Source organism: Pongo pygmaeus, chromosome 2 (assembly GCF_028885625.2).
Source record: "Pongo pygmaeus isolate AG05252 chromosome 2, NHGRI_mPonPyg2-v2.0_pri, whole genome shotgun sequence".
In the NCBI taxonomy this organism is placed as follows: Eukaryota; Metazoa; Chordata; class Mammalia; order Primates; family Hominidae; genus Pongo; species Pongo pygmaeus.
Genome location: NC_085930.1, coordinates 101,722,487 through 101,747,010, shown reverse-complemented (window position 1 = coordinate 101,747,010; position 24,524 = coordinate 101,722,487). Strand labels below are relative to the sequence as shown.

General features: G+C 43.3%; 1 protein-coding gene across 6 annotated transcripts; it reads left to right on the top strand.

Moving 5' to 3' along the window:
• The first annotated feature begins 545 nt into the window (after window positions 1–545).
• On the top strand, window positions 546–22,907 carry LOC129034129 (IQ domain-containing protein F5-like). Of its 6 annotated transcripts, XM_054483711.2 has the most exons (5): window positions 676–714; window positions 964–1,062; window positions 13,826–13,970; window positions 21,251–21,370; window positions 22,461–22,907. In XM_054483711.2, the coding sequence occupies exons 4-5, from the start codon at window positions 21,278–21,280 to the stop codon at window positions 22,890–22,892; spliced, it is 525 nt and encodes a 174-aa protein (XP_054339686.1). In that variant the 5' UTR covers window positions 676–714; window positions 964–1,062; window positions 13,826–13,970; window positions 21,251–21,277; the 3' UTR covers window positions 22,893–22,907. The 6 variants fall into 6 exon arrangements, with proteins under 6 accessions (XP_054339684.1, XP_054339685.1, XP_054339686.1 ...); XM_054483709.1 differs by lacking the exon at window positions 13,826–13,970 and having other exon boundaries at window positions 546–714; XM_054483710.1 differs by lacking the exons at window positions 13,826–13,970; window positions 21,251–21,370; window positions 22,461–22,907 and adding an exon at window positions 2,184–2,627 and having other exon boundaries at window positions 554–714.
• Window positions 22,908–24,524: the final 1,617 nt, after the last annotated feature.

Below are 24,524 nucleotides of genomic sequence, written 5' to 3'. Positions count from 1 at the left end.
GTGGTTCTGCGGTTTCACACCTTTTTATCAGCAGTGTATAAGAGATCTACCCATTCTGAATCTCTGCCAGGATTTAGTACTGTCAGATTTCTTATGTTAGCCATTCTCTTAGGGTGTCTAGGGGTATCTCATTTTGGTTCTCGTTTTTATTTCCCTCATGACTATTGATATTGGGCATATTTTCATGTGCTTCTTAGCCATTCCTAAATCTCCTCTTCTGAAGCATCTGTTTGAGAATTTTGCTGCTAATTCATTCTTTCTTATGCTTATATGGCTCAATTGTTTCATTGAACTGAAATCCATGTGACTGAATTTTGTATTTGATGGAGGTTTAGGTTGTCTCCATTTTTGTTTTTATCAACTAGATTGAAAGCACTAACTATATACCTCTTAGTGCTAATTAGCCAGTATTTCCAGTGGCTTGCTTTTGTAGTCAAATTGTGGCCACATCTGCAAAAAAGAATGGACAAGAGTTCCACATATTCACTGGAAAAGACTCAGCGGTTGGAAGCCATTCTGATGCCAGAGTCATAGATGCCCTTATGACATCATCACACTCTCTCTTCCTTCACACTTCCTGCCACAGTGGTGGCTAGAGAAGTACAGACCTGAGTATAATGGAGACCTCTAGCCTTTAATCATGGGCACTAAAGGGGATTGCAGACTTGAAGGGGTTGAACCAACTACGTGCAAGTCATGGGCATTCAATGTTTTGTAAGAGACAACCAATCCATTCAAAGATGCAGGCAGGGGGAGGTGAATTCCCACAGTTAATCAGGATGCAAGCCCTGTGTCTGGGTCTCTGGGAAAGCCAAGAGGTTAAGGATGTGGTGAATTTGGCTGAAAACTGGGTATCCTGCAGGCAGGACAGACACAGGGGATTCAGTCACAGTGAGGGAGCGTGCCCTGACTTCTACAAAGAACTACCTACCCACACTTCTCCTCTTTAAAATCTGATTACAGAAGGATGGCCATGTTCGCCAAAGCATAAGGGAAGATGATGAAACCACACTGTTGAGACAAATGGAGCGGGAGAAAATACCTCCTCCTCCAAAACCAAAGGTAAGTCAGAGTAGGCCCTCAAGGTTGGAAGAGACCCTGCACCCGCAACATCTCTGACCCATGCCACCCAGTAGTGGTGGTTGTCTTCTCTGTGGCTCATAGAATTGGTTAATTATGGAGTTTCTTGTCCAAACTAGGAAACATTTGTGAGTGAAAGGTGTTGCTATTAATCCTTACTCAGGAACAACCACCATAAACCAAGAATATCCCAGGCCAACAAGGACATAGTTGTTGTATTCAAAGCTGCAATAAATAGAGATTGACTCATCCTGGGCTATCTTCTCCCATTTCCTTACAAGTCTGGGAAAGGTGGGTGACTGAAGCATGGAGACTTGGATGTAGGAAAGAGAAACCCTGAAAAGTGGAAAGCAGACATGCAACATTGGAGCATGGCATGGTGAGGGCTGTGTTTGGGGAATGCATGGCCATGTAAAGGGAAACACAAGTCTTGAATTGGGTGGGATGTGGGGGAGTGTGCACATGAGTCCACTTATGTGTAGGTAAGCTGAAGTTAAAAGAAGTTTTAACAAGAAAAAGTGTGTTAAAAGAAGTGAAAGTAAGAAGTAGATGAAAAAGACTCCAAACTGTGTGGAGCAGGGAAACTTTGACTACTATGACGTGACAGCAGGAAAGAGCAGGTTGTGGATTTCACTTGGAATTAGAAATAAGAGGGCAGGGCCAGCAAAGGACGTACTTCTCTGGCAGGTGGGAGAGGTCTGAAGGGATGGGTCATGGGTCTCAGGAGATGGTCAGGCCTAGGTGAAATGTGTTAACACTTTGACCCTACATCACAGTGTCCTTGCTCTAGACTGGCCAACAAGTTTTGCAAAAACCTGGGCAAGGTAGCTAGGACAGGCGTACCCCCATTTTACAGATGGGAACATTGAGATTCAGAGGTGAAGGTGAGGTGGCCATGTCCATTGGCCTGTGGGTGGCAGAGGTGGTACAATCTGGTCTCCTGGGTTAGGTGTTGCCCTGCCCAGTGCTCCTGAACTTGACAGGAAAGGGCCATTGTAGAGTACCCGGCCGCTTCCTCTCACCTGCTGGGGCTGATGTTTGTGAGGAAAACGTCCTGACTTTTCTTTCTTTTCTTGCAACCTCTCCTCCTTCTCCAAATGAAGCCCCCCACTGACAAGGTACTGGCAGCAAAAAAGATCCAGTCCTGGTGGTGGGGCACACTGGTGCGATGCACACTACTGCACGCGACCCTCAGAGCTTTGATCATTCAGTGCTGGTGGAGGCAGGTGCTGGCAAGGCTGCAGGCGAAGAGGCAGCGGGTAGCGCTGGAGCTCTGCGCGCGGCAGCTATGGGCAGCAGTCAGGCTGCAGTCCTGGGTCCGCATGTGGCATGTCCGCCAGCGTTACTGTCGTTTGTTCAATGCTGTCCACATCATCCAGTTCTATTGGCGCTGGAGAAGTTGCCATACCCATCGCTTTTTCCATGGCAGCTACGAGCTCACAACAAGCCAGCTGAGCCTTGAGCTTGACATCTTCCTGGGATCACAGATTTGCCGAATTACAGACTGCATCCCCTTCCCAATAAAGAACTGACCAGGTCTGCTCCAACTATGTGTCCCTAGTTCTCTATTAAGCAAACTCCGAGAGATCTTTGTCTCAGCAAAGGGTCAGGGAAATGAGGACAGGTACCTGGCATCTCACAGGTCAGCTCTGAGGAGTCAGCCGGCTTGTCTGGGGTCCTGTGGGGAGAAGGATGTCACAGCCCCATGCTGGAGGAGCAGGGCTTGTGAGAGATTAGCAATGTCGGCCATAGGCGAGAGGGTTGGGGTTGCAGAGCCACCAAGAAGGCCAGCTCCAGGGGGACTGGTTCCTGCTGTGGTGTGTGTAATGGCGCCCCCTGTGGCCATGCAGTATGGAGGCTCGTGCCATCCTTTGCTCTTAATCCTACAGCGTCTTCCCTTAACACTTAGAGCAAGTTCAAAAACTCTCTCTGGGTCTACATAACCCTGCATAGTCTGGCTCTGGCCATCTCATCCTCTTTATGTCCTCCCTGGCTGCTCTGCTATTTAGCAACTATCCCAAGCATGTTCCATCTGAGAACTTTGCCCTGCTGCCTGCTCTCCTAGGGCCGTCGGCTTCTGGATGGAGCTCCCACTCCATGCAGGTTTGTCTCTGTGCAAAGGCGCCCTCTCCAGCTCCTCAGTCTGCCTTACTGTTTTCAAAGTCCTCATCACTACCTGAGGTTGTGTTACCTGATTATTAGCTTATTTTCTTTTCCCCTCTAGAGTGTGGCCTCCAGGAGAGTAGGACTCTGGGATCAGAGCTGTGTCCAGGACCTAGAACAGGGCCTGGCACACAGTGATTCTCTGTTTATATGTATACGGACAGGTCAAGCATCTCTTATCTGAAATGCTTGGGTTCGAAGTGTTGCTGATTTTTGATTTTGGGGGATTTGGGAATATTTGCATTGTATGTACTGATGCAGCATCCCTAATCTGAAAATCTGAACTCAAAATGCTCCAATGAGCACATCCTTTGAACTTCATGTCAGCACTCAATGAACTTTGGATTTTGCAGCATTTGAGGTTTGAATTTTCAGATTTAGGGTTATTCAAATTGTACATAGATCTAAATAGATGTGCAAACTACCCAATCCAGAGCCAGACCTCCTGACTCTGGCCCTTACATTCCAGGAGGCAACATTCTCCTGCCTTAGTTATCCCCAAGCAGGTAACAGGCAACTATGGACCACCTCTATCATTTAGAACTCAACAGATTATTCAAACTGGCCAGTCCTAAGCTCTTCATCTTTTTTAAAAAATTAATTTTATTTTAAGTTCTGAGACACCTGTGCAGGATGTGCAGGTTTGTTACATAGGTAAACATGTACTGTGGTAGTTTGTTGCACCTATCAACCCATCACCTAGGTATTAAGCCCCGCATCGATTAGCTATTTATCCTGATGCTCTCTCTCCCCACCGCCCTTCCCCACAGCCCCCAATGTGTGTTGTTCCCTTCCCTGTGTCCATGTGTTCTCATTGTTCAGCTCCCACTTGTAAGTGAGAATGTGTGGTGTTTGGTTTTCTGTTCCTGCGTTAGTTTGCTGAGGACAATGGCTTCCAGCTCCATCCATGTCCCTGCAAAGAACATGATCTCATTTCTTCTTATGGCTGCATAGTATTTTATGGTGTGTATGTACCACATTATCTTTATCCAGTCTATCATTGATGGGCACCAATGCCCTTTTCTCAGCTCATGGGAACGCTCATTTTTTTCATAAAGAAAAGTGTTGCCTGATTCTAGAATCGCAAATAAAAGCCAATTACATATTTAAGTTTGTTGTAATTTTGTCTTTTGATGGTTTCTGGCAACCTCTGAAGGGACTGAGAGGGGACTTCTGATGACCCTGAGATGCCTGAGGAACACAGGGGAGGCACCACTGAAGCTTTCTGAGGTCCCCTGTCTTCCTCATGGAGCCCCAAGGATTTTAAGTAAAGTTCCTCTTCGGTTCTGACTCTGCTGTCTTTGCAGTGAGTCCCAACCCCTGTGTTTTTTTTTTTCTTTTCTTTTGTTTTTTGCTTTTAATTCAGTGTTGCTTTGTGCTGGGAGAGAGTGCATGACCATGGGATGTCAAGGGTTAGTTGGTGCCATGAGAGGGCACATGACCTCCCTGGGATTTTAGAGATAATTGAAGGTGGTTGCAGTAAGTGGCTGTTACTGCATGAGGAATATAACTCTGGCTTTCAGAATTTGCAAAGATTTGGGTTTTCTCCTGTTTATTTTTTTTCTTGCCTGCTAAAGTAAGGGAAGTTGGTTACGGGGATCTCAGACCCAAAGCACAACTTGACTGGTGAGCATGAGTCAGGCATCTAAAAGTTGGTAAGTGGGCCCCAACAGCTAAAAAGCCTCCAGAAAAAGAATAAGCTGAGTCATGAAATGTGTTATTTTGACACTTGGTCATGCACCAGCCTCAAGAAAATTTCTGTGCAATGAGGAACACTTTAGAAACATCTCATGACCCAACCCCTTGGTGTTCACCTCTTAGACTTTTATTTTGGCTCTGAGACCCAAGATTTCATGTAAAAATGAGATCCTTAACTTCTAAAGAACTGATTACTCCACCTTTTGGCTCTGCCTGCCTTTTACATTTAAAAGTATTGTGGCTCCAGGCCGGGTGCGGTGGCTCACGCCTGTAATCCCAGCACTTTGGGAGGCCGAGGCGGGCGGATTACGAGGTCAGGAGATCAAGACCATCCTGGCTAACACGGTGAAACCCCGTCTCTACTAAAAATATAAAAAATTAGCCGGGTGTGGTGGCGGGCACCTGTAGTCCCAGCTACTGGGGAGGCTGAGGCAGGAGAATGGCGTGAACCCAGGAGGCGGAGCTCGTAGTGAGCCGAGATCGCGCCACTGCACTCCAGCCTGGGAGACAGAGCAAGACTCCGTCTCAAAAAAAAAAAAAAAAAAAGTACTGTGGCTCCAGAAGCTGCATATCAGCCATGTGTTACCTAATATTTTGGTCAATGATGGACTGCAGATATCATTGCAGTCCCTTAAAATTAAAATGGAGCTGAAAATTCCTATTGCCTGGTGATGTAGCCATTGTTACATCATAGCACAATGTATGGCTCATGTGTTTGTGTTGATGCTGGTGTAAACCTGTTGCACTGCCAATTGTATAAAAGTATAGCATATATAGTTATGAACAGTACATAATACTTGATAATGACAATAAACAACTATATGACTGGTTTATGTATTTACTTTTTTTTTTTTTTTTGAGACAGGGTCTTATTCTGTCACCCAGGCTGAAATATAGGGGCATGATCATGGCTCCCTGCAGCCTTGAACTTCCAGGCTCAAGTAATCCTCCTGCCTCAGTCCCCCAAGTAGCTGGGACTACATGTGTGCACTGCCACACCCAGCTAATTTTTGTATTTTTTGTAGAGATGAGATGAGGTTTTGCCATGTTGTCCAGGCTGCTCTCAAACTCCTGAGCTCAAGCCATCCACCCAACTCAGCCTCCTAAAGTGCTGGGATTATAGGCGTAAGCCACTGTGCCAACCTTTACTATACCTTTTATCATTATTTTATAGTGTACTCGTACTTATTAGAAAAAAATTAACTGTAGAACAGCCTCAGGAGGTCCTTCGGGCAGGTCCTTCCAAAAGAAGGCATTGTAATCTTAGGAGGTGACAGCTCCATGCATGTTTTTTACCTAAAGATGTTCCAGAAGGACAAGATGTGGAGGTGGAAGATAGTGATATGGATGATCCTGAACTTGTGTAGGCCTAGGCTAATGTATGTTTGTTCCCTAATATTCAGCAAAAAAGTTTTAAAAGTACAAAAAAAAATTTTAATAGAAAAAAGCTAATAGGATAAGTATATAAAGAATATATTTTTGTACAGCTATATAGTATGTTTATGTTCTAAGCTGTGTTATTATGGGTCAAAAAGTTTAAAAAATTAATATGTTTTTAAAGTAAAAATGTTACATTAAGCTAAGGTCAATTTATTATTGAATAAAGAAAATTTTAAAATAAATTCAGTCTAGCCCACATGTACAGTGTTAACGTCATCTATAGCAGTATATGATAATGTCTTAGGCCTTCACATTCACTCACCACTCACTAACTCACTGACCTAGAACAACTTTGAGTCCTGCAATCTCCATTTATGGTTAGTGCCCTATACAGGTCTACCATTTAAAATCTTTTATACCATATTTTTACTGTACCTTTTCTATGTTTAGATACACAAACACCTATCATTGTGTTATAATTGCCTACAGTATTCAGTATGGTAACAGGCTATATAGGTTTGTAGCCTAGGGGATATAAGTTGTATCCCACAGCATAGGTGTAGGCTATAGGTTTGTGTAAGTAGTATGGTGTTCGCACAATGAGGAAATCACCTAGTGATGGTTTAGAATGTATTCCCATCATTAAACGATGCATGATTATACTTACAGAAACAATGAAATCTTATTAAAAATAATTTGGAATTATAATGGCCATTTGTAGAATGTTCTAGATAAACAAGACTGTTCATCTAAGAAGTGCATTTAAAAATAAGGGCTCCCAAATTAGGCCCACCAGGGATGTCTATTTTAATTATGTGCAGAAGCTTCCAAAACGATTTTTTTAATTGCCTTTTTTAAAAGACTCCTTACCAAAGGAAAAGGAAAAGCTTAAGTAACTAATTGATAAGAAAATTGGAATATGCTAACCTTTTCAATTAGTTACCATCCCACCTCAAAGACGAAAAGAAAGCTAGAAAAAAATATTTATAAGAGTTAAACCCTCAGGTCACCATGTATGCTTCTTTAACCACCAATATGCCCTGACAAGATTCTTGAGTTTATAGTTATCTGTGATGAGTCCAGGCATAGAAAATGCTGTGTCTGGGCTGGGCACAGTGGCTCACGCCTGTAATCCCAACACTTTGGGAGGCTGAGGCGGGCAGTTAACTTGAACCCAGGAGTCTGAGGCCAGTCTAGGCAACATGATGAAACCCTGTCTCTCTAAAAAAAAAATACAAAAATTAGTTGGGCATGGTGGTGTGTGCCTGTAGTCCCAGCTGCTTAGGAGGCTGAGGTGGGAGGATTGCTTGAGCCCTGGAGGTGGAGGTTGCAGTGAGCTGAGATCGTGCCACTGCACTCCAGCCTGGGTGACAGAGCGAGACCCTGTCTCAAAAGAAGAAAAGGAAGAAGGAGAAGAAGGGAGGAGGAGGAGGAGGAGAAGGAGAAGTAGGAGGAGGAGGAGGAGGAGGAGTAGGAAGGAGAAGGGGAAGGACAAGGAGAAGGAGAAGGAGAAGAAATGCTTTGTCTGCTCTATTACTAGTGGGCTTTGCCCTGTACTTAGTAATCTAGTTAAGAAACAGAAGCTAAATTAAAAAGCTGGCTATCTAAATTAGTCTCCAGTGCATTCTTTCCTGGCATTGAGTTGGTTATTTTTATTTCAAAAAAAAAAATTTTTTTTAGAGACAGGGTCTTGCTCTGTCACCCAGGCTGGAGTGCAGTGGCATGATCATGGCTCACTACACAGCCTTGACCTCCTGGGCTCAAGTGATCCTCTCACATCCACCTCATGAGTCACTGGGACTATAGGTGTGCGCCACCATGCACAGCTAATTTTTTTATTTTTTGTAGCAATGGTATCTTACTATGTTGCCCAGCCAGTCTTGAACTCCTGGATTCAAGTGATCCTCCTGCCTCAGCCTCCCAAAGTGCTGGGATTACAGGTGTCAGCCACCATACCTGGCCCAGCTAGTTATTTTGAAACAAGGAACTCAATAACTCACAGCAAACAACCCAAATAATCCCATTAAAAAGTGGGCAAAGGACATGAATAGACTTTTTTTTTTTGAGACGGAGTCTCGCTGTGTCGCCCAGGCTGGAGTGCAGTGGCGCAATCTCGGCTCACTACAAGCTCCACCTCCTGGGTTTATGTCATTCTCCTGCCTCAGCCTCCCGAGTAGCTGGGACTACAGGCACCCGCCACGAGGCCCGGCTAATTTTTTGTATTTTTAATAGAGACGGGGTTTCACCATATTAGCCAAGATGGCCTCGATCTCCTGACCTCGTGATCTGCCTGTCTCCACCTCCCAAAGTGCTGGGATTACAGGCATGAGCCACCGTGCCCAGCTGACTTTTTTTTAAAGATGACATACAAATGGCCAATAGGCATATGAAAAAATGCTCAATATCGCTAATCATCAGACAAATGCACATTAGAACCACAATGAGATACCATCTTACATATGTCAGAAAGACTATTATATAAATAAAAATAACAAATGTTGATGAGGATGCAGGGAAAAGTGAACTCTTAACACCCTGTTGGTGGGGATGTAAATTAGCACAACCTCTATGGAAAACAGTATGGAGATTTCTCAAAGAACGAAAAATAGAACTACCATATGATTCAGCAATCCCACTACTGGTATCTACTCAAAGAAAAAGAAATCATTAATATCAAAAAGATACCTGTTCCTCTATCTCTATTGTAGCACTATTCACAATAGCAAAGATAGGGAATCAACCTAAGTGTCTATCCACAGATGATTGGATTAAAAAACATGTTTATATATGCAATAGAATACTATTCAGCCCTAAAAAAGAATGAAATCAGGTCTTTTGTAGCAACATGGATGGAACTGGAGGTGAGTTAGTAAAACAAGTCAGAAACAGAAAGACAAATACTGCATGTTCTTGCTTATAAGTGAGAGCTAAACAAAAGGTACACATAGATGTAGAGTGTAGAATGATAGACAGAGAGTGAGAGAGTGGGAGGAGGTGTATGATGAAAAATTACTTAATAGCTGGAAGTCATCATCCTCAGGAACTAACACAGGAATAGAAACTAACACAGGAATAGAAAACCAAACACAGCATGTTCTCACTTATAAGTGGGAGTTGAACATAGAGAACACATGGACACAGAGAAACAACACACACCAGGGCCTGTTGAGGATGGGGGTGTGAGGGGAGTGAACTTAGAGGATGGGTCAATAGGTCCAGCAAACCAGTATGGCACACATATACCTATGTAACAAACCTGCACGTTCTGCACATGTATCTCATTTTTTTTTTTGAAGAAATAAAGAAAAAAATGTAAATAATGAAATTAAAAAAATAATAATACAAATTACTTAATAGGTATAATGTACATTATTCAGGTGATGGATAGCCTAAAAGCCCTGACATCACCACTATGCAATCTATGTATGTAGTAAAATTATACTTGTACTCCATAAATTTATACAAATAAAAATTTTAAATGCAAAAATGAAACTCTTGTAAAAATTTATACCTATAAAGGAAAATTACTAAAAATTTTTGTAATGAGAGAAAGCCTTGGCATAAATCTACATAACAAGCCTCACGTTTGCTGACTGCCTTGTCTTAACTGAACTTTCTACCTATATCATTCCTTGTTTTGACAAATAACAGTATTTAAACTTGAGATCTAAGTTTTGTGACTTTGGTATGTAAGTTTTCTTCCTTGTTTTACCTAAGGGTCAGCCCTATGAAAATGAAAGTTCATGGTAGAAAAACTTTAAATGATTATTAAAAATGGAATAAATAAAATGAACATTGATAAAGTTAAAATGAAGGTTTAATATACCAGAGATTGTATGGGCCAGAGGGACTCTCTGCTGGTCCCCTAACATTACAGAACCCCAATTCAGTGTGCTCTACTTATTCCAGTTTGGAAAAATTTAAAAACCAGAAGTCAAAGATTACAACGAGAAATCTGATCTGACATGCTTAGGGCAATGACCAGATAGGTAAATCAAGATAAGAATTGACAATAGGGCAAAGATTCTTTGATTCAACCCCATGCTGGAGTAGGTGTAGGATATAATAAATTCCTCTTCAAAGGTTTTAGCCTGTAAATTGTTAAGTACAATGAGTTCTGAGATCCTCCCCAAAGAACCAATGTATCACTATGTTCAGCTCCTCTGTTCTTTGTTCTTCATTTTAAAGTTTAGCTTCTTTGTTTGCTTCATCTCCTTGCCCCTAGTTTCAGTAAACAACCCATTCCTAGCCTCTATCACCTGCTCCATCCTGAGTCACCCCTGGTCACTTGCTCTGACCTGAGTCATCCTGAGTCACCTGTTCTGTAAGCGTCCTCCCCATCAAACTACTCACCTCGCCACTCCAGCTCATACCCCTGCTCTCTTTAAAATAGTCCATTGGAATTAGCTTAAGACTGTGCAGTCCAACCCTAGCCAACAGGGGAATGACACAGCAGTAGGGGCTACCTGCATCAGGAATAAGAACCCCTTCCCCTCCCCTTGTTCAGGTGTGCTCTCCCCATTGCTCCATCTGTGAGATGCACCCTTCTATAGAAGTAAATTGCCTTGCTGAGAAAATTTATGCTCAAGTGCTATTTCTTTTGTGGCACTGAAAGTTTATTTATAACATGGGTAAAATGTTCATAGGGTAAAGAAGAGAGATATCTTCAGAGCAAATGATTTTTTTAAAGACGAGTGAGCCCTTAAAAGAATAGATGATGATTTGTGACAAAGTTTGTCTGAGTTTGGTGTTGACATCTAGTCTCCACTCCTGTCATAGGAGTTAATCTTCCCAGGGAGAGGATTGAAAATAATTGAGTTCCTTTTGGAGGATCTGTCTTTAGGCAGATAAGGGGAATTCAGAGAAAGTCTCCTTTTGAATGTTGCTGTTTTTCAAGTGCCTTCAGCTTGAAGTAATCAGTATACCAAAGCAGCATATTTTGGGGTGGCATTTCATGAACTCCTTTAATGGCTAGCTTTGTTTAATGAGCAATTTGAACAATTGCTAGGAGTGAATTAGGTAAATGTAAGCAGGATAAAAATTTACAGTTTCAAAAATATCTTTAGTAACTTGAAATCTAAAAGTTATGTTAAATTAAGTAATAAATATTTATTTAATGGCTGAGTCATTTCTAAGAAAGTTAAAATATTAAAACATTAATTACTGAACATAAATTTAAAGTTTATATACTTTGGCATCTAGTTTTTACGTGGTATAGAGAAGGTAAATATATTTGGGTCTGTTAATAAACCTGAAAAATTATATTACAAGGAAACGTGTCTCTAGAAATTATGAAAATGCTGCTCATCTACAGAATGCTGATATAAAACAGTTCACAAGGCTTATTAGTTTTCATCAAAAATTAAGAATACTAGGATTTAAATTCCAATTAATATGTGCTAACTAAAACTAGAGAATAAAAGAAACAATTCTGTATGTGACGAAAATAAGATGTCTTATAAAGGAAGTTATAAGGTAAGAGGTAAGAAAAAAAGACAGTAATTTTTGTCCTAAAGTGAGTGACTAGTTATTCCACAAATAGAAATAGGAAGAGTATAGGACAAACTAAATGGATATAACAAATTTGTAGAAGGTTTGTGAAAACGAAATTTTGAAAGACAAATATCATGTGTGGTCAAGCTGGCTGATACGGTTTGGTTCTATATCCCCACCCAAATCTCACCTTGAATTGGAATTCCCAATGTTGAGGGAGCAACCTGATGGGAAGTGATTGGATCCTGGGGGCGAATTTCCCCCATGCTGTTTTTGTGCTAGTAAGAGAGTTCTCACAAAACCTAATGGTTTAAAAGTATGTGGCACTTCCCCTCTTGCTCTCTCTCTCTCTCTCCTGCTGTTTTGTGAAGAAGGTGCTTGCTTCCCCTTCGCTTTCTGCCAAGGTTGTAAGTTTCCTGAGGCCTCTCAGTTATGCTTCCTGTTATGCCTGTGGAACTGTGAGTCAATTAAACCTCTTTTTTAAAAAAATAAATTAGCCAGTCTCTGGTAGTTCTTTATAGCAATGTGAGACCAGGCTAATACAGAAGATTGGTACCAAGAGTGGGGTACTGCTATAAAGATACCTGAAAATGTGGAAGCAGCTTTGGAACTGAGTAATAAGCAGAGGTTGGAACAGTTTGGGAGGGCTCAGAAGAAGACAGGAAGATGCGGGAAAGTTTGGAACTTCCTAGAGACTTGTTGAATGGTTGGGACCAAAATGCTGATAGTGATATTGACAGTGAAGTCCAGGCTGAGGTGGTCTCAGATGGAGATGAGGAACTTATTGGGAACTGGAGTAAAGCTCATTTTTGCTATCCTTTAGCAAAGAGACTGGCAGCATTTTACCCCTGCCCTAGATATCTGAAGAACTATGAACTTCATAGTTCTTAGAGCGATGATTTAGGGTATCTGGCATAAGAAATTTCTAAGCAGCAAAGCATTCAAGAGGTGACCTGGCTGTTTCTAAATGTCTATGCTCATATGCATAAAGAAAGAGACAGTCTGAAATTGCAACTTATATTTAAAAGGGAAGCAGAGCATAAAAGTTGGAAAGTTTGTAGCCTGACCATGTGGTAGAAAAGAAAAACCCATTTTTCTGGTGAGGAATTCAAGGCTGCAGAATTCACATAAGAGGAGCTGAATATAATAGCCAAGACAATGGGGAAAATGCCTCAAGGGCATTTCACAAACACTCATGGCAGCCCTTCCCATCACAGGCCTGGAGACCTAGGAGGGAAAAATGGTTTCTTTGGCAAGGCGCAGGGTCCAGCTTGTCTGTGTAGCCTCAGGACATGGTACCCTGCATCCCAGCCACTCCAGCTCCAGCCATCATTAAAAGGGACCAAGGTACAGCTCAGGCCATGGCTTCAGATGGGGCATACCCAAAGCCTTGATGGCTTCCATGTGGTGTTGGGCCTGAGAGTGTGCAGAAGGCAAGAGTTGAGGCTTTGGAGCCTCTGCCTGGATTTCAGAGGATACATGGACATGCCTGGATGTCCTGGCAGAAGTCTGCTGCAGGGGTGGAGCTCTGATGGAGAACTTCTACTAGGGCAGTGTAGGGGGGAAATGTGGGGTCAGAGCCCCCAAACAGAGTCCCCACTGGAGCACTGCCTAGTGGAGCTGTGAGAAGAGGGCCACCATCCTCCAGACCCCAAAATGGTAGATCCACTGACAGCTTTCACTGTTCACCTGGAAAAGGCACAGGCACTCAACGTCAGGCCATGAAAGCAGCCAAAGGGAGATGTACCCTGCAGAGCCACAGGAACACAGCTGCCCAAGGCCTTGGGAGTCCATCCCTTGCATCAGCATGCCCTGGATAGAGACATAGAGTCAAAAATGATTATTTTGGAGCTTTAAGATTTAATGACAGCCCAGTTGGATTTCAGACTTTTATAGGGTCTGTAACCCCTTTGTTTTTGCCAATTTCTCCCATTTGGAACAGGAGCATTTACCGAATGCCTGTGCCTCCATTGTTATCTTGGAAGTAACAAACTTGTTTTTGATTTTACAGGCTTATAGGCAGAATGGACTTACCTTGTCTCAGATGAAACATTGGACTGTGGATTATTGAGTTAATGCTGGAATGAGTTAAGACTTTGGGGGAATGTTGGGAAGGCAAGATTGTGTTTTGAAATATGAGAAGGACATGAGATTTGGTAAGGCCTAGGGGAAGAATAATATGGTTTGGCTCTGTGCCCCCACCTAAATCTCATGTTGGATTGTAATCCCCATGTGTTGGTGGAGGGACCTGGTGGGAGGTGATTGAACCATGGAGGCAGGCTTTCCCCATGCTGTTCTCATGAGAGTGAATGAGTTATCATGCAATCTGGTTGTTTAAAAGTGTGTTGTGTTTCCCCCTTTGCTCTCTGTCTGGCTGTCATGTGAAGAGGTGCTTGCTTACACTTCATCCTTCCGCAATGATTGTAAGTTTCTTGAGGCCTCCCCAGCCATGCCTTCTGTAGAGCCTGTGGAACTGTGAGTCACTTAAACCTCTTTTCCTCATAAATTACCCAGTCACAGGTAGTTCTCTATAGCAGTGTAAGAATGGACTAATACACTCTTCAACTAAGGGCAGAAACTGCTTTGCTCATGAAGTCCTGTAAGCTGAGGATGGACAACTTGGACAAGCCTCATGCCTGATGTGTGGACCACTCAGACAGGTCATTGAAACACCCAGTGTTATACCCAGAGACATTCAAACTGCAAAGCAGAATAAGTTGATGACTTCATGCTATGGGCAGCTTTTCTCAAGAAGTCAGAACAAGACAGCCCATCATGAGACTCATCCCTTTCATGTTTTCCTTGCTTATGCTTACCTCTTTCACATGACAGAATGTTGCTGTCATTAGAATTTCACAATCAGTAGCTTCTGTGGATAATTTGGCTGAGTTTAGATCTGTTATGCCAAACCCAAATCTTTACATGACCTAAGAGATCCTTTAGTCCACACAGTGGCTAACTTTAGAGGCATTCCTACCACGACTGTTCAGACTGTACTGGTGGTCCTTTTTATAGAGTCATACTTCTAGAATCACCTGTTCTCACTCCCTGTTTTAATTTTGCATGGTCATGGGATTCTAGATTATGGAATGGCTACCTACTGGCTGATCAAAGAGGTAACTGTGCAGTTGCTAACACTTCTTGTTGCACATTAACTGTTAGACTCAGTTGCAAAACAACATTAAAGAGAAGGCTTCTTTGTTAAAAGTAGTAGGTTTCTGGTCTGGCTTATTCTTTATCTACTAAATTTTAGTTGGGTTGACTCATGGGAAGCCTGGATGAGGAGCATACTCCAAACACTTGGTATTATCCTCCTGATAGTCATAATAGTACTGTCCCTGGTGTGCTGCACTCTCTCAAAAGGTCTTAAATGTTCACATGCAGCCATCTGCCAAATGCTAAATGGTCTCTCTCCATCTGGAATGATGAAAACTCAAGGAAACCATGAAAACAAGGACACATTAACCTATGAATGACATGTTGAGACCAAAAACCCAAAGTGATGGCTCCTGAGAGTAGCACTGATGCCCTAAGTTTTAGTCAGACTCTCAGGTAGGCAAGAGTCTGAACAAAAGGGGAAATTGCTAAACAACGAGGCCATTGCTTTGGACTAGCCTCCTGCACTAGGTCCCAGCACATTAGCCCAAACTAGAATGGAGTCACTCATACTAGGTGCTATGAAATCAGACTGAAATCTGAAATGGGCCAGTTTTCAAAAAAATCCAGATTTACAGCAATCAATCAGAAGGAAACAAGTTTACCTAAGTGAGCATGATAAAGAAGTTCCCTCTGTTTTAACCCAATAAGGAAAGTAACTTTCAAACAACTATCCCCATTTTGTTTCCTGTTTCTGCTGTTTTCAGCCCTTTTCTGCCTATAAAGCCAACACCTCTGCTCAGCTCATCTTAACACTCTTCTATTTTATAGAATGAGGTAGTGCCCAATTCTGAAATCACAAAAGAAAGCCAATTAGAACTTTAAATACAATTTGTCCTAAATTTGTCTTTTAACACAGCCATGCCTGAGCTATTATGAGCTCTACTATAGGAAATCTTTGGTCGGTGAGTCAAGAAACCCCGGTTTTCACTCAACTCAGTTTGCCAAGACAGATAGCAAAAGAGTAGGGCACCTTAAAAGATTATTAAACACCTAAAGGAGAGTTTAATTTTATGTGAGCAACTTTTGAGGAAGTGGTTTTCAAACACTGGTTTTTGAATCAGAATCTCAACAGAGAGTATACCTAGGGAGTTCTTGACAGTAAACATGGAATTATCTCTCAACTAATACAAACAGAAGACCATAACATGCCTCTGATACTGAGGAGAGTAGTGAAAGGGAAGCTTCTGTGGTTTAATGGATAAATCAGCTCACACCCAGAATCAGAATGGCTAGAGGGTGAATGGAACATGAGTTAGTTACCCATGAACCTTATTTGGGATTTTACACTTTGCCTAATTCAACAAGTCAGCAGCAGGGAGCCAGGCGCACTCATCAGCCACTCATGAAACAACTCCATTAGGAATAGATGAGCTGGTCAAGGCCTTCCCTTCTTTTGCCCTGTCCTCTGCTTATACAAAGCAAGTGCGTGGTAGCCTTCACTTCCAGGATAACCTCTGATCTCTGTCTCCTAAAGAAAGTGGACAATTTCCCCATGGAGAGAGCCTATTGTAGGTATGGGAACTAAGAGGGAAACAGTAAGAGCAGCACATCCCAACTTTCAGCACACGCCACAGTCCTGTGGAAGGCTTGGTAAAGCAGATTACTGGGTCCCACCTAGCACTTCTCATTCAGTGTTATCAAGGTCCCAGAATGTGTGTTTCTAACAATTTTCCAGGTGATGCTGTGGCTGCTATTCTGGGGCCCCCTCTTTTGAGAACCACTGGGGTAGAGCATAGCTATATCTGGATGAAGGTGACTGTGAATGTTAGCATAATCAAAGAAACAGTGGTTTCATTAAATGAGACGATTGTGTCTCCTTCCCATGTATGTCTGGCAGAGGTGGTCCAGGCTTGGTATGGCACTCCACAGGCTGAGACGTCTTGGCCCCTTCTAACGTGTTACTCTGCTATGTACTGCCTCCATTCCCAAGGTCATCAATAATCCAAAAATGAGTGCTACAAATTCAATAATTACATTGACAATGTAGCAGCAGGGAAAAAAGAAGGGGAAATTCATACTCTTTCTCTTTAAGGGCGTATTCTTGACATTTCTGGTTCCAGTTTGCCCACAGCTTAGAAGGACATAAAAGGAAACCTGAATAAATGGAGAGCTATGCTATAGTCATTCAAAAAATTGTCAATAGTGTAAGGCTGTCAGTTATCTCCAAGGTAATCTATTAAAATCATATTCCACTAACAAAATTAAAGCTGATTCTATTGAAATCTTCTTATGACTTATGGGAACTTGACACATTAGTGCAAAAAATAATACCATAGAGCAAATGTCCACGATTAGTTAAGTCAATTTGTGAAAAAAGAGAAAAGGAGTTGAAACATGCTCACTGACATTAAAATGTGTTACAAAGCAATTAGTGTGAAATTGAGGCACAAGGTAGTAAGACCTAAGGTGGGATATAAACATTTCCTTAAGTCTGGGTGCCGTGGTTCATGCCTGTATTCCCAGAACTTTGGGAGGCCGAGGCAGATGGATCATTTGAGGTCAGGAGTTCAAGACCAGTCTGGCCAACATGATGAAACCCCATCTCTACTAAATATTAAAAAAAAAAAATAGCCAGCAGCAGTGGTGCATGCCTGTAATCCCAGCTACTCAGAAGGCTGAGGCAGGAGACTCGTTCGAGCCTGGTAGGAGGAGGTTGCAGTGAGCCGAGATCTCGCCACCGCACTCCAGTCTGGGCAACAGAGTGAGAGCCCGTCTCAAAAAAAAAAAAAATTTGCTTAAGAATTTGTTGGGTGGCCAGGCTCAGTGGCTCATACCTGTAATCCCAGCACTTTGGGAGGCCGAGGCAGGCAGATAGGCAGATCACCTAAGGCCGGGAGTTCGAGACCAACCTGACCAACATGGAGAAACCCCATCTCTACTAAAAATACAAAATTAGCTGGGCGTGGTGGCGCATGACTGTAATCCCAGCTACTCAGGAGGCTGAGGCAGGAGAATCACTTAAATCCAGGCGGCAGAGGTTGCAGTGAGGCGAGATCACGCCATTGCACTCCAGCCTGGGCAACAAGAGTGAAACTCCGTCTCAAAAAAAAAAAAAGAATTTATTGGGTCCGCCTCATTGTCCTCTTCATGCATACAGCCAGGCAACAGTTCCTTTCCCATTCTGGCAGAACACAAGTTTATTTCCTGGACAAGTTGAACCAGAGAGCATCTGGAGTCAACAGAATTCAGGCATAGCATAGCTAATGGCAGGGGTGAAGGGCCATACTAAAACTAGAGAGAGCACAGGAGAGTGTGCAGGCTGCATAGAAAGGCTTCAGCCCTCTGTGCCAACTTAGCTTCCTGCAGGGAGGTTTGTTCTCCTACTCTCTGACCTAAGGTTCTGGGATTCTTCTCTGGGAATCTGGCTCTGGGGATTCAGTCAATGATTGCTGCACTAATGCAGCCTAACCAACAACTGTAAAACTCAGCATCAAGCAACAGTAAGCAAGCAGCCAGCGTGGCTTGACTGGGGAAGCTCAGCTCCATGTTTGCCACCCTGCACCTACTGGGGGGTTCCCTGGGTATGTTCTACTCTTGGTAATAGCAGAATGCAAGAGGCAAATGTAAATGAGCAAACCTCTGAAAGCCAAGCCCAGAACTTGCATGTCATCCTCCCACAGTATTCTATTGGCCAGAGCAAGTCACATAGCCAAACCCAAGGCACAGGAAGATATATCCCATCCCCTTACAGGGAGAAATCACAAAATTCCGTAGCAAAAGATAGAAATATAGGGCCACCAGCGCAACCTGCCACAAGCTACAAAGAAATAAACTAATGAATACAGATGTTTGGGGCCCCTCACTGACACCAAACCCAACACTCTGCCTCAGCACCCTATACTGAATAGCCCCAGATAAGAAGCCCCACCCATGGACACGGAGCCTCCCACTGAATTATTAGTGTCCCAATCTGATACATGGAGAGCCAACCAAGGATCACTAACATTGGTAAAAAGCTTCTCAAATGAAAGATTAAGACCAAATCTAAAACAGAAGGAAGGGGCTTAAATGTTATTGGGGACAGAAGGGAAAATGTTTTTGTTTTTGTTTAAAAAAAAGCACTAATGACTATAACTAATATTGTTAGTCCCATAGAGATGATAACAAATCAGTGATGGAAGAGCAGTGTGCCCTAAAAGAAAACACTATTCAGAGGGTGGTAAAGACCCTTTCAGAAACAGAAAATCTTCCAGAAAGTAGAACAAAAAGACAAAGAGAGGGAAGATAGCATAGAAACTATTAGGAAATTAGAAGATCATGCTGTGAGCTAACTAATAGGATTTCTAAAAGTAGAAAATTAAGAAAATTAAGGGATTGAAATTATTAAAAAACTAATGCAAAAAAGTTTCCCAGAGGTAAATGGTGTGAAATTTTAAACTAAAAGACTAAGCCAGTGCCCAACACGTTGAATGGTTAGACATAACATTGAATGGTTAGAAAAACCAAAACCCATCTCTAGGTATATCATCTTTTAATTTCAGAACAAAATGGATTAAAAACTTAAATCTAAGACCTCAAACGATGAAACTACTACAAGAAAACATTTATAACACATGCACTACCTCCAAATCATGGGTATTTATATGCATGTGTTATAAATGACAGGGAACATATTATCCTTCAGTTCCATTTGTTTCACTTGTACTCTTCCATTACAGTACAGACAGCACAAAGTTATTCTTTGTGGTTTCATTAAATGGTCAGCTTAATGAATTTTTGCAATCCTACATTCCCCAGAAACCACCACCCAAAACAAGAGACAGCACATTCCTCCTTCTTTGTGCTGTTTGCAAGCAACATGCCTTGTGTCCCTACACTAAATGTAAACTCCATTCTTATTTATCTTACCTGTATATTAGCTTTGTCTGTTTTATAATTCTATATAAGTGGAATCATCTTGTAGGTACTCCTTTATGTCTAGCTTCTTTCTTTTTGAGATGGAATCCTGCTCTGTTGCCAAGGCTAGAGTGCAATGGCACAATCTCGGCTCACTGCAACCTCTGCCTCCTGGGTTCAAGCGATTCTCCTGCCTCAGCCTCCTGAGTAGCTGGGATTACAGGCACCCACCACCACGCCAGGCTAATTTTTTGTATTTTTAGTAGAGACGGGGTTTCACCATGTTTGTCAGGCTGGTCTCGAACTCCTGACCTCAGGTGATCCACCTGCCTCGGCCTCCCAAAATGCTGGGATTACAGGCACGAGCCACGGCGTCTAGACATCTAGCTTCTTTCATTTAGCTTAATGTTTCTGAGATGCACACATAGTATACTCTTTATGAATGTAATTATTTTTATTACTGTGCATTATTATATTATATGAATATATCACTAATTTTTTGTCTAGTCTCCTGTTAGTGGACATTTGGGCAGTTTCCAGTTCTGACTTATTTCAATAAAGCTGCTATGAACATTTATGCACATATATTTTGTAGACATGTGTTTTCATTTTTTATCTGCAAACTTTTAGGAGTGAACTGCTGAATTATAGGGCAGATGCATGTTGAACTTCATTAGGAAGTGCCAAACCATTTTCAAAAGTGGTTCTACTATTTTACACCTTTCCACCAGCAGTCTATAAGAGATCCAGCCATTCTGTGTCCCTGCCAATATTTAGTACTGTCCTTATTTTTCAGCCATTCTCTAGGATGCCTAAGGGTATCTCATTTGGGTTCCCGTTATTATTTTCCCCATGACTAATGATGTTGAGCATCTTTTTGTGTGCTTCTTAGCCATACATAAACTTTCTTTTCTGAAGCACCTGATTAAGAATTTTGCTGCAAACTCATTCTTTGTCATTCTTATTTGGCTCTATTGTTTGACCGATTTGAAATTCATGTGATTGAATTTTCTATTGATGGAGATTTAAGTTGCCTCAATTTTATGTTTTTATCAACCAGACTGTGTAACCAGAGTCATAGGTGCCCTTATATCAGTATCATTCTCCCCTCCTCCACTCTTCCTGTCACATATGTGGCTAGAGGAGTACACAGAAGCATGATGGAGTCATCTAGCCCCTAACCATGGGCAATTTAGGGGACTGCAGATCTGAGGAGGTTGAACCAACTACCTCCAAATCATGGGCATTCGCTGTGGTGTGAAAGACAGCCAGTTCACCCAAAGTTGCAGGCAGGGGAAGGTGAATTCCCACAGTTAATCAAGATGCAAGCCCTGTGTCTCGGGTCTCTGGGTAAGATAGGAGATTGAAGATTTGGTGGACTTGGCACTGAGTTCCACAAAGAGCGACCTACCCACACCTCCCCTCTTTAACTTGATTGCAGAAGCCTGGACAGTTGAAAAACAGTGTAATGAATGATGATGAAGAAAACATATTGATGAAACAGAAACTGAAGAAGGAAAGGAATAAGACGCAAGAACATCTTCTTCCACCGCAAACAAAGGTAGGTCACAGCAGGCCCTTAATTTTGGGAGAGACCCCCTGACATGCAACTTCTCTGACCCTCATCACCCAGCAGTGATGGTTATCTTCTCTGTGGCCCATAGCTTGGGATGATCATGGAATTTATAGCCCAAACCAGGATACATTTGTGGAAGGTGGTGCTATTATTTCTCAGGAATAAGCATCATAACTAAAAATATCCCAAGCAACCAGGACAAATAATTGCCATACACAGAGCAGGGATGATCAGCAATTGACTCATCCTGAGATATCTTCTTCTCCCATTCCCTTGACAGCCTGAAAAAGGTGGGTGACTGAGATATGGAGATTTGGTTTCAGGGCAGATAAACCCTGAAATGTGGGGACAAGATCATGCAAAGTTCAAGAGTGATGAGCACTGTTTGGATAATGCATGGCCAAATAAAGGGAAATCAATCTAAGTCTAAAATTTGTGTGTGTGTGCATGTCTGTGTGCAAATGTGTGTATGTGTGTGTATGGTAACTGAAGTTTAAGGTATGAAAGCCAAAAGAGGTCAAAGTGAGAAATAAATGAGAAAGATCCCAAACTGTGTGGAATGGGGAAAGTTTTAATACTATGACGTGACAGAGGGAGAGAGCAGGTTGTGGATTTGAGCTGGAGTTGGGGAGAAGAGGGCAGGACCAGCAAAGGACGCCAGCTGGTGGGAGGATCTGAAGGGAAGGGTCATGGATGTCAGGTAGGTGGTCCAGCCCAGGTGGAACATGGTAACACTTTAACCTCTTGAACACAGTGTCCTTGCTCTAGACTGGCTGACAAGGTCAATGGAAATTCAAGTGAGGTAGCCAAGGCAGTGTACCTCCATTTTGCAGTTGGGGACATTGAGACTCAGAGGTCAAGGTGAGGTGACCATGTCCATTAACCTGTGGGTAGCAGAGGGTGGACACTTATCAGGTCTCCTAGGTCCAGCTCTTGTCCCATTCATGAACTTTAGAGGAAGGGGCCATTCCTCATAGAGGATCAAGGCCCCTTCCTCTCACACCCTGGGGCTGACTGACGTGTGATAATGTTTCCTGATTGTCCTTCCTTTCCATTGCACCCCTCCCCACTAAAGAAGCCACCTGGTGACATTGAACTGGCCTCCACAAAGATCCAGGCCTGGTGGCGGGGCACGCTGGTGCGACGCACACTACTGCACGCGACCCTCAGAGCTTTGATCATTCAGTGCTGGTGGAGGCAGGTGCTGGCAAGGCTGCAGGCGAAGAGGAGACGGGCGGCGCTGGAGCTCTGTGCACGGCAGCTATGGGCAGCAGTCAGGCTGCAGTCCTGGGTCCGCATGTGGCGTGTCCGCCAGCGTTACTGTCGTTTGCTCAACGCTGTCCGCATCATCCAGTTCTATTGGCGCTGGAGAAGTTGCCATACCCGTGGCTTTTTCCACGGCAGCTACGAGCTCACAACAAGCCAGCTGAGCCTTGAGCTTGACATCTTCCTGGGATCACAGATTTGCCGAATTACAGACTGCATCCCCTTCCCAATAAAGAACTGACCAGGTCTGCTCCAACTATGTGTCCCTAGTTCTCTATTAAGCAAACTCCGAGAGATCTTTGTCTCAGCAAAGGGTCAGGGAAATGAGGACGGGTACCTGGCATCTCACAGGTCAGCTCTGAGGAGTCAGCTGGCTTGTCTGGGGTCCTGTGGGGAGAAGGATGTGACAGCCCCATGCTGGAGGAGCAGGGCTTGTGAGAGATTAGCAATGTCGGCCATAGGCGAGAGGGTTGGGGTTGCAGAGCCACCAAGAAGGCCAGCTCCAGGGGGACTGGTTCCTGCTGTGGTGTGTGTAATGGCGCCCCCTGTGGCCATGCAGTATGGAGGCTCGTGCCATCCTTTGCTCTTAATCCTACAGCGTCTTCCCTTAACACTTAGAGCAAGTTCAAAAACTCTCTCTGGGTCTACATAACCCTGCATAGTCTGGCCCTGGCCATCTCATCCTCTTTATGTCCTCCCTGGCTGCTCTGCTATTTAGCAACTATCCCAAGCGTGTTCCATCTGAGAACTTTGCCCCGCTGCCTGCTCTCCTAGGGCCGTCGGCTTCTGGATGGAGCTCCCACTCCATGCAGGTTTGTTTCTATGCAAAGGCGCCCTCTCCAGCTCCTCAGTCTACCTTTCTGTTTTCAAAGTCCTCATCACTACTTGAGTTTGTCTTACCCGATTGTCTATTTTCTTTCTCCTTCTAGAATGTGGCCTCCAGGAGAGCAGGATTCTGGGGTCAGTGCTGGGTTCCCAGGACCTAGAATGGGGCTTGGAACATGATGGTTCTCTCTCTATGTATCTACACATATGTACAGGTTCAGTATCCTTATCTGAAATGCTTAGGAGCAGAGTAGCTTCAGAGTTCAGATTTTGGGGGATGTTGGAATATTTACTTTTTACTTACATATTCAGCATCCCTCATCTGAAAATCAAAATCCAAAATTCTCCAACAGCATTGTCTTTGAGCTTCATTTTGGCACACAAAAAACTTCCTATTTAGTAGCATTTTGGGGTTTGAATTTTTAGATTAGGAGTACTCAATCTGTATATATTTAGATATCCAAACTACCCAATCCAGAGCAGACCTCCTGCATCTGGCTCTTACACCCCAGGAGGCAATATTCCTCTCCCTTAATTATTCCTGGGCAGGTACCAGAACACTAGGGACCACCTCTACAGCTTAGAACTCACCACATTATGCCAACCAGCCAACCCTAAATGCTTTACCCTGCCCTGCCTTGCCTTCCCTCAGAAACTCAATTTAGACCATGACTTCATATCTCCCCTTGCTTCTTCCTCGGCCACCTGACCAAAGCCTGGAGCTTCCCTTGTCACCCTGCATGGCATGCCGCCCACTGTAAGAACCAGGTCCTGTGAGTGTAATAAACTTAGTTTTCTTGAGTTTCTTTTTGTCTCCGCTTGTGGCCACACCTGACTAATTAAAAAAACAGGCAGCGGGGCCGGGCGCGGTGGCTCACACCTGTAATCCCAGCACTTTGGGAGGCCGAGATGGGTGGATCATGAGGTCAGGAGTTCGAGACCAGCCTGACCAACATGGAGAAACCCCGCCTCTACTAAAAATGCAAAAATTAGCCAGGCGTGATGGCACGTGCCTGTAATCCCAGCTACTCAGGAGCCTGAGGCAGGA